Source organism: Arachis stenosperma, chromosome 10 (genome assembly GCF_014773155.1).
Source record: "Arachis stenosperma cultivar V10309 chromosome 10, arast.V10309.gnm1.PFL2, whole genome shotgun sequence".
In the NCBI taxonomy this organism is placed as follows: Eukaryota; Viridiplantae; Streptophyta; class Magnoliopsida; order Fabales; family Fabaceae; genus Arachis; species Arachis stenosperma.
In genome coordinates, this window is record NC_080386.1 from 66710902 (window position 1) to 66721448 (window position 10547).

General features: G+C 37.6%; 1 protein-coding gene across 1 annotated transcript; it reads left to right on the plus strand.

Moving 5' to 3' along the window:
• The first annotated feature begins 880 nt into the window (after nucleotides 1-880).
• On the plus strand, nucleotides 881-1887 carry LOC130957189 (uncharacterized). Its single transcript, XM_057884056.1, has 2 exons — nucleotides 881-1028; nucleotides 1172-1887. The coding sequence occupies exons 1-2, from the start codon at nucleotides 881-883 to the stop codon at nucleotides 1885-1887; spliced, it is 864 nt and encodes a 287-aa protein (XP_057740039.1).
• Nucleotides 1888-10547: the final 8660 nt, after the last annotated feature.

Here is a 10547-nt window from a genome sequence, read left to right on the forward strand (position 1 = left end):
CTGGTGCAAGGTTCTCCGATCCGTGCGTAGCTGCTCTAGGGAAGGTCTATGGTGATGGACTGCTGCAACGAACGAGCAACCACGCTCACGGCGAGATGGAGAGGGCGAAGTGGCAAACAGTGGGGATATAGCCATGACATCTGGTGTTGATGGCTGCTCGCCCCTCTCTGGCATGGTGACTCGCGCCGCTGAAAAAGTAGTGCGTTTATGTGCTTCACTGGAGAAGAGAAAGGCTAAAGAGGGGTCGATTGGGCTCGCTGATGGAGACAGGTTGAATGACAAAGAAGCTGAGATGAAGGAAGTTCAGGGCTCAGCAACAAGGGGCGGCGGAGGTGACATGCACGATACTGACGGAAGCGAAGGGATAGGGGAGACAAGGGATGAAAGGGAAGTGGCTGAGACCACGATTATTGAGGATGATAACGAGGTGGTTAGTGAGACTGGAATGAGGACCTGGGCACAGAAACATGGGATTTATGACTTGGATGTTGAAGAACGTACAGGTTCACTGGTAGGCAGGGAGAGCTTGGCGCAGGGTAGGGATGAAATTGAGGGGGCTGCTAGGGAGGGAGTAGATGTTGAAAATATTGGGGGAACGAGCGACAATTTGAGTTCAACGTTAGAGAAGCAAATGCTGGAAAATAAAAGGACATGGGATCTAGCAGTGGAATCCGGTGTAATTCTATATGACGAAGAAGAAGATATAATGGCCATTCTCCAAGTTCAGAATGAGAAAAATGCTAAAAAAATGGTTGGTAAAACAGAAGGCGAAAGCAAGGTGATGCAGACCTAAAAACTCCAAAAAGGTGCGTAATAATATCCTAAAATGATTTTTTGTTCTTGGAATGTTAGGGGGTTGGGGGGTGATGGGAAGTCGAGAATGGTTAAGGACTTGAAGACGAAGAATAGATTGAATATGCTAGGGCTGGTTGAAACTAAAAAACATGTTGTGACGAGATTTAATGTTGCACGTCTTTGGGGCTGTAATAGTGTAAGTTGGGAATATGTTGCTTTCGATGGTGCTTCGGGTGGGTTGTTGTTAATGTAGGATGATTTCATGTTCAAGATGAATAATTGTTATAAAGGGAAGAGATGGCTGTGTGTTGAAGGGGTCTTATTAAAGAATAATTTCAATTGTGCATTCTTTTTGGTTTATGGTTGTGTGTTGAAGGGGTCTTATTAAAGAATAATTTCAATTGTGCATTCTTTTTGGTTTATGGTGCTCATGTTAGAGAGGAAAAACTTGTTGTGTGGGAGGAGTTGAGCTATGTTGCTGGTTTATGTCAGGTCCTGTGCTGCTTCATGGGGGACTTTAATGAGATTGTCCATATAGAGGAAAGAAAAGGTGCTGGTAGTTTAACTGTAGCTGCTGAAGAGTTTAAATCTTGGATACAGGATATGCACTTGGTGGACTTGCCGCTTAATGACCGTAAATATACATGGTTTAGAGGCTGCTCATGTATTTGGATTGATAGAGTGATGGTCAGCCTGGAATGGGTTGAGGAATTCCCAAAGACTCGGTTAAGAGGAAGACCAAGGGGTTTGTCAGATCACTGTCCATTGATAGTAGAAGATACTAAGATGAGAGACGGCCCAAGACCTTTTAGAAGTCTTGACTCATGGTTTACTCATGAAGGTTTCCTAAGAATGGTTAAAGAGGAATGGAAGGGTTTAGGGGAGATAAACTTCACAGACAAATTGAAGGCTTTGACAGCTCCTCTGGGAAGATGGCACAAGGTCAATTTTGGGAACATGGATACTAAAATTCTGCAGTTTGATGAAGAGATAAAGAAGTTGGATGACAAAGTAAGTAGTGGGGTGTATGATGGAACAGTGGAGGGAAGAAGGAAGGCGTTGGTAACCTGCTGTAAGGGATGGTATGTCTGAAAAGAGACGCATTAGAAGTAGATGTCACGATCTAGGCATGCAAAGAAGATGGACAAAAACACCAGGTATTTCCACCAGATAGCTTCCGCTAGAAGGATGAATAACAGGATTGATACTTTGATGATTAATGAGAGGTTGGTTAAGAACTCAGCTAGAATAAAGATTGCTATCCGGGAGTTTTACAAGAATTTGTATCATCAAGAGGAGTCTCCTAGGGTGTGCTTCAGGGATGGATTGGTGACTAGGATATTTGAAGAGGAGTCTGTGGAGCTAGAGGTTTTGCCATCAGTTGAAGAGATTAGAGAGGCAGTGTGGGACTGTGAATCATCTAAAGCACCAGGCAGTGATGGGTACAACATGAACTTTATCAAGAAGTGCTGGGATGAGATCGGGCTTAAGTTTACGGCAGTTGTGATTGCTTTCTTTCAGATAGTCAAGTTACCTAAGGACGCTAATACCACTTGGGTTGCTTTGGCTCCTAAGTTTGTTGGGGCCAAGGAAATCAAGAACCTTCGCCCGATTAACATGGTTGGATGTGTGTATAAGGTGATCTCTAAGGTGTTGGTTAGGAGGATGAGAGCCGTGATGCCAGGGCTGGTTAGGGAGACTCAGAGTGCATTTGTCAAAGGTCGCAAAATTCATGATGGGGCACTCATTGCGTGTGAAATTGTGCATTGGCTCAAATTAAGGAAAAAAGAGGCAGCAATCATCAAGCTAGACTTTCAGAAGGCATATGATAGAGTTAAGTAGAGCTTTGTGGACATCGTCCTACAGAAGATGGGTTTTGGGAGAAGATGGAGGGCTTGGGTTATGGAATGCATGGGCACAGCTTCTATGTCAGTGTTGATAAATGGTTCACCCAAAAAGCCGTTTATGATGGAAAGAGGTTTGAGACAAGGTGACCCACTATCTCCCTTCCTTTTTGTACTTGTTGTTGACGTGCTCCATAGAATGATCGGTGAGACAGTTTGAAATAGCAATATCTCCCCTTTGTTGGTTGGGGGAGACAACATAGCATTATCGCATCTTCAGTTCACAGATAACACTATTTTGTTCTGTCCGCCAAAGGAGGAAACTATAAAGAACTACAAGAGACTCTTACGCTGCTTTGAGCTGATGTTGGGGTTAAGCATCAATTTTGACAAATCCAATTTAATTCCAATCAATAGTGACCAACAATGGGTGGATCGTATGTGCAGCTTGTTGGAGTGCAGAGAAGCTACCCTACCAGTCAGATACCTTGGAATTTCTCTAGGAGCTAATCCGAGGTTGGTCAAGACTTGGAAGCCAATAATAGATAAGGTGGAGAAAAAACTAAGCTTATGGAAGTCAAAAGTGCTAAACAAAGCTAGAAAGCTAGTACTTATCAAAGTTGTTTTAAATAGCTTACCAGTATATTACTTAAGTTTGTACAAGATGCTGAAGGCTATTGCTGAAAAATTGATCTCCTTACAGAGAAGATTCTTGTGGAGTAAGGAGGACGGTAGTAATGGCATAGCTTTAGTTAGGTGGGAAGTGGTCCAAGCTCCAAAGAAGCTAGGTGGTTTATGTGTTGGAGATGCAATGATCCGGAATATATCACTCTTGTTTAAATGGTGGTGGAGGTTTTCAAAGGAGGAATGTCTGTTGTGGAAGAAGGTGATATGCTCTTGTTATAATCTCAATCCTATGGAGCTACTTTCCACCCAGATATTACCTACTAGAGGAGGACCATGGAAGGATATCTATTAGCTACAGATCAAGAACCAACATGTAAGAGATAAGATGATCACAGGACTTACCATGGAGGTTAGTGATGGTAGAAGAACCCAGTTCTGGGAGGATGTTTGGCTATGTGGTGGTACTCTAAAGGATATATTTCCAAGACTCTTCTCGGTTTCAATCCAAAAAGGATCGGTCATTGGGGATTATGGGTTCTGGGATGGGTTAAAGTAGATATGAAACTTCCAATGGAGGCATGAGCTGTTCCAATGGGAGTTGGAAAGTGTGAATCAGTTACATGACGCTCTGAGAATGATTAAACTAGCGGCTGACAGAGATGATAGACTTGTGTGGAAGTTTGACAAATAAGCTATTTTTACTACTAACTCATTTGTGCAGGTGTTGCAGGAGGAAACACTCTCGGAGGATATAACAAGTTATAGCTTCACCAAGACTATCTGGAAAGGCTTAGTTCCTCCAAGAGTGGAGCTGTTTGCTTGGTTTGTCTTGATTAGCAGGGTTCATACGAAAGAAAGATTGTGTCGGTTTGGGATAATTAATCAGGAAGATAATCTGTGTGCTCTATGTAAAAAGGATGTTGAAAATGTTTATCACTTATTTCTTGGATGTGAATTTACTTGGCAGGTTTGGTGTGCTTGGTTAGTTCATCTTGGGCGGAAATGGTCTTTTCCTAGTACTGTAAAGGAACATTTTCAAAGCTGGACAGGCGCTACCGGTAGTAAGGCAGAGTCCAGAAATTGGTTCATTTGCTATTTTGCGATAGTCTGGAACGTTTGGCTGGAAAGGAACAGGAGAATATTTCAGAATAAAGAAAAAGGCGTTGAAGACATTATTGACATGTCCTTTCTTAGTTACCAGGAGTGGATGTATAAAGATCCCTTGTGTTGTTGATGGATATACCGAAGATTGTTTAGTTCTGTAAGCTACTAGCTGGATTCTGTTTATGTTAGTTTTTCTTGTTATTGTTTTGCTCCACCTTGGTGTTGAGCTCCCTTGTTTAAAAAAAAAAAAGTCTAATTAAGTTATACTTATACACATGTCTTTTCTCTTCATACGTGATCTTCATTTATATCGTGTTCTTCTTCTTTATTTATGTTAGGGGTATACTTGGACTGGTTAAAATCGAGTTTGTCTTAACATAGATCGTGTCTAAAATATTGACCGAGTTTATTTTTAAAATTTTTATCTCGTCTCTAAACCTAATAAAATCTCATTATTTCATGCCACAATAACATCAAGTCAAGATTAGATAAAAATCGAGCCTATATGAAACTTATAACAAAATTATAATATTTAAATAAAAAATATTAGCAAGTAATAACTAAAAGATGAAATTAAAATATGTAAAAAATTAGTCTTTTTTCCACAAAAATCCTTTATAACAGTGAGGTACTACAACAAATTTTATCTACATCTAAAACACAAACATAACCTTACAACAAAACACACTCTTGCATCTTATCTAAAGGTTGAGCATAATCCAACCTCATAACCAACATACTCACCATATCATAGTCATAATCCAAGGCATTGTAATGTATATTTTTTATTTTTGAATTCAACTGGGTTGAAGTGAGCCAAGTGATCCATGTTTTAGCTTAACCTAGTTGTATGATTTACCTAGGATGAATTTTTAGGCTTTGAGTCTAACCCGACTTACAATAAAACCAAATCAAATTTGACCAAAATCAATCGGGTTTGGGCCAAGTCTTTGAACCAATTTGACTCAAGAACATCCCTAGTTTACATCTTTCTTTTTTTGCTTTTTTTTCTTTTTTTGTATCTTCTTTTTCTTCTTTCTTTTCTTTTGTATTATCATCCTGCAACTTCTTATTCTTTTTTGTTTTGATTTTTTTTTAAATTTTTGTTTCTCTCTCTCTAAAAAAAAATAACAAGAAGAGGAGGAAAAACACAATGATACAATAATATTCAAACCTTTATCATAGACAAAATATTTATTATCAATTTAGAGATTCAATAAAATAAAAGATAAATACGCAAACTAAGAAAATAACATATATGTATTTTGTCATAGATATTGTGTCATGGTTAAGAAATTTCGGAGCTATTTTTATTTATGATAATTTCTAGTTGGTTAAGAAATTTCATTGTTATTTTTATTTTTGATAACTTATAATTGGTTAAAAAAATTCTTATGTCACGATTAGAAAATTTCGTCACTATTTTTTTTATTTTATATTTTTTCCAAATAATTATTTATCTTTTTCCTCCTCCTCTTATTCTTGTTTCACCCTTTAAAACGAATAAAAAAAGAAAAAAAGAAGAAAAAATCAAATGAAGAAGAACTAGAAATAAAGAATACTGCAATAAAACCAACAGAAGGAGGAGGAATTGCGCGAAGAAGTAGTGTGTATTTCACATGCACGTTGTGTGAGTAATTTTTACTAGATTTGGGCCAACCTTATTTCATTTGGTTACCAAAAAATTTTGTATGTATAGCATTATCGGTAAAACTAAACCTAAAAAATGCCAAAAATAAAATAGCTTCTAAAAAATTATTAAGTTTGACAAAAATATTAACAGTGATTTGTTGTCATTTCTATTAGCAAAAAACACTTAGCTGGTTAACAACAAAAATGGCATGACAAATTATTAGTACTCTTTAATTATTTGGCATTGTTAATTATTTTAAATTATACAACCTAGAATAAAAAATCTTTAATTCGAAGAATTAGAATTTCTAATTTCAAATTATACCAAATCTTAAATTAGAAATCTGGTCTCTTCTGTCCCTCCCTATTTTTAAGTCTCTCTTTAGTTCTTAATCCATTCTCTAACCATCTTTAGTTTTTCCATATCAAATGCCCTTCCTTAAAGCAATGTAAAATTTGGCAAGATGAAAAATTTACACTCGAAAATTTTAAATCAATTATAAAGTATACACTAATATATTTTTTTGAAGTTATATAGAGTATATTATTTATTCTTGACGTTTTTGAAATTTTAAAAAATATTTATAATATTTAATTTGATTTAATTTTACTCTGAATATTTTAAATAAATTTTAACTATACATTATTATTAGTTTTGAGATGGTCAATGATTGATTTTTTTTAATTTTTTTCTTAATCATTTGCCTAAATCTAACCCTAACCCTCTAACTTTCTCATCCCATCTATATTAACTCCATTCCATATTCCCACTGCATATGACTGCCAACCTCCAACCCCATTACTTTCTCTCATCGTTCACTACCTACCCCACCATCACCCATTATCATTTTACTATCACGTCCTCCCTCTCTTTCGCCCTCAACACCACCACATCTCCTTCCTTACCCCACTACCACCACTTACCCTTAGTCATATCAACAATAACAATTGAATTTTTTACTTAAAAAAAAAAAGAAAATCTAAGATAAAAGGGGAAAAAGAGATGACGAAGATGGCAGAGGTAATTTTTTTTCTATTTTAAAAAGACTTATTTCTTTTTGGCCTTAGGCTTTTTTTCATCCTATCTTTGAGATGTTGAAAAGTTTGGTTCATTGATTTATTTATGATTGAGGTAGGTCAAGTAAACACTTTTCATTCAGAGCTTCACAAGTGATTCAATAGATATATTTAATTCTTTTTTTATTTATTGATTAGTATGATTGTATGAGGATAGAAAAATAAATATAATTTATGCAGGTAGATTTTCTATCCTAAGTATTTCAGGTCTAGTAAAATACTCTTTATATGCTCTCCATCTTTGTTTTGTTGCCTTTGTTCAAAATAATATTACAAAAGATGGCTTTTGATGGATAATTATACTCAAACACTGAAAGCTATTGAAAAATTTTAAAATTAACATAACCTAACCTAACCTAACTCCAAATATCCAATCATAATTCTAACTCCACCCCCATTCCCAATCTGCAATCCTTTACCACCATCCAAACCTTTCTCACGAACCTCTCTAAATCTTCACCACCAATTCCTTAACCCTCTTTATCCAACAACACCATCTCAAACGTTGACGGATTGTCAAGGTTAGTCCCCATCAGAGCATTGTTCACATTCCCATATATATTATGGTAATCCATTGTGAAGATTCGAATAGCCTTTGCTTATTGCTTCATTGATTTTGCCTCTTTAAAAACTTGCGGAAGATAGATGTTGAGCACTATTGCCTTGTGCTTTGTGTGAAACATAAGTTCCCAAGGAATGAACCTCAAAGCAAAAGATGGAGTTGAGGTACCTAGGATTGTGGAAGCTTCAAGAATCAACTTGGTAGTATATGATAAACCCCATTTTTAGGGTTTATCTTGTGTTGATTTTACGGAGATTTTATCAACGTTTCTCACATTTATTCAATGAAATGGCATATGGTTTCATGACTTTCTCCTAATTTGTGCTTAAGTGTAAAAAACATACTTTTTAGGCCTTAATTTGCTAATTTTGATACACCTTTTATTCCACTAGATGCCTTGATGTTTTTGTTAGTGAACTCAGGTTGAAAAAGCTAGGAATGGATCAAAGGAGTGAAGAGAAAAGCATGCAAAGTGGAGAACTCATATAAAATAAAGGATTTGGGGTGCACTCACCAACGCGCACGGGTAATAGACGCGAACATGTGAATATGAAGTCGCAAGGTGACGTGTACAGGTGACATACACGTACGCGTAGATGAGAAACGTCAAGTGACGCATACGCGTGATCTATGCGTACGCGTTGATGCTCGCACGTGACTTCATTTGAAAACGCTAGGGGTGATTTCTGAGCTTCCCAGGCCCAAATCTAACTTACTTCTGAGCCTATTACATGCAGAATTCAAGAGAAGTGAAGGGGGGTCATTCACACACTTAACTTTAGAGAGAGATGTAGAATTCTAGAGAGAGAGGCTCTCTCCTCTCTCTAGATTAGGGTTCTTAGTTTTCTTCTTTTTAGATTTAGATCTACTTCTTCTTTTTCTTGGATACAAAATTTTTACCCCTCCATACGAAAACCCGAGAGTTGTGCGAGTTTTGGGCTAGAATTGTGCCTCTAGCACAAAGTTCACCCACGCGTACGCACGACCCACGTGTACGTGTCGCCCCTCTGAATAATCCACCACGCGTACGCGTAACCTACGCGTATGCATCAACACCATTTTACCTATCCATGCTTACACGTCATTCCATGCGTACACGTGGATTGTCCTGTTTCACCACTCTTCTTTTCTTCTCTTCTTTCCATTTCTTTCCTTCTTCTTTCTTCTCTTCCTTTCTTTCCACCCTTCAATCATCATCCAACACTACCAAACACCATCTATAACCATTTCTTTTAGTTAGTTAGTTAGTTTGTTTATTTTCTATTTTTCATTATAAGTGTTGGATTATTAATTTTTTTTGCCGTTTAGTGCTGCTTATTATTAACCGAATGCTATTTAGCATAATTGTTTTTGATGTTCATTGTTGGATTTCCTTTTATTGAGGTTATATGTTGCTACTTGGTTTTGAGTTTTTCATGTTTAACATCTGTGAATACTAAGTACATGTTACATTTTCTTCAAGCTTCTTAAATCTTTTTGGAATTGCATGATTTGGCCACCATGTGATTTGAATCCTTTTCTTTGAGTAGGCAATTTATTGATTGATGTTGTGCATTTATCTTAATTGTTTTTCTGTAGCTACAGAAGTCCAATTGGCGCACTCTCAATTGTGTTAGAAAGAAGACATCTTGAGCTTTCTAGCAATGTATAATAGTCCATACTTTGCCCGAGATTCGATGGCCCAAACTGGCGTTAAAACGCCCACCAGAGACCCTTTTCTAGCATAAAACGCCGGAACTGGCACCAGAACTAGAATTAAACACCCAAACTCGCATCCAAGCTGGCGTTTAACTCCAGAAAAGGCCTATGCACGTGTAAAGCTCAATGCTCAGCCCAAGCACACTCCAAGTGGGCCCCGGAAGTGGATTTCTACACTATCTGCACTTAGTTACTTATTTTTTGTAAACCTAAGTTACTAGTTTAGTATAAATAGCACTTTTTCCTATTGTATCTTTATCTTTAGACTGGGATATCTTTGGATCATCTTTTGATCTTTTGATCACTTTGGGGGAGGCTGGCCATTCGGCCATGTCTAGACCTTTTTCTCTTATGTATTTTTCAACGGTGGAGTTTCTACACCTTATAGATTAAGGTGCGGAGCTCTGCTATTCTTCATGAATTAATGCAAGTACTATTGTTTTTCTTTCAATTCACGCCTACTTCTTCTCCAAGATATACTCTCGTACTTAATTCAGTTAAGTCAGAATGAAGGGGTGATCCGTGACAATCACCCACTATCTTCGTTACTCGCTTAGCCAAGATCCGCATGCCTGACAACCACAAGCGGTCTACATGATGTTCAACGTAGTCATTGGACGACAGCCATAGTATAGTCTTTTGGGTCTCTGATCTACGGACCGAATCCGTGAGTTTAGAACCTTTGTGGTATAGGCTAGAACCAATTGGTAGCATTCCTGAGATCCGAAAAGTCTAAACCTTGTCTGTGGTATTCCGAGTAAGATCTCGGAAAGGGATGACTGTGACGAGCTTCAAACTCACAAATGTTGGGCATAGTGACAGTGTGCAAAAGGATAGAGAGATCCTATTCTGACACAAGTGAGAACCGACAAATGATTAGCCGTGCGGTAGTTGTGCCTGGTATTTTTCACCCGAGACGAGAAATCTGACAGTTGATTAGCCGTACAGAAACCGTAGCTGGACCATTTTCATTGAGAGGATCATACAGCTTGCCATGGAAGGGAGCATGCATGATTGGATGAAGATAAGTATCTTTATTTTAATTTATGTTTTATTTATCTTTCAATTATCAAAACTCATAACCAATTGAATCCACATGGCTAAGATTTACAAGATGACCATAGCTTGCTTCAAGCCGGCAATCTCTGTGGGATCGACCCTTACTCGCGTAAGGTTTTATTACTTGGACGACCCAGTACACTTGCTGA

Excerpts from the sequence above, each read along its gene's own strand:
- LOC130957189 (XM_057884056.1), top strand. The coding sequence starts at position 881 with ATGGTTAAGGACTTGAAGACGAAGAATAGATTGAATATGCTAGGGCTG. Across the intron at positions 1,029-1,171 it reads TGCTTTCGATGGTGCTTCGG|GGGTCTTATTAAAGAATAAT; the intron begins GTGGGTTGTTGT and ends TGTGTGTTGAAG.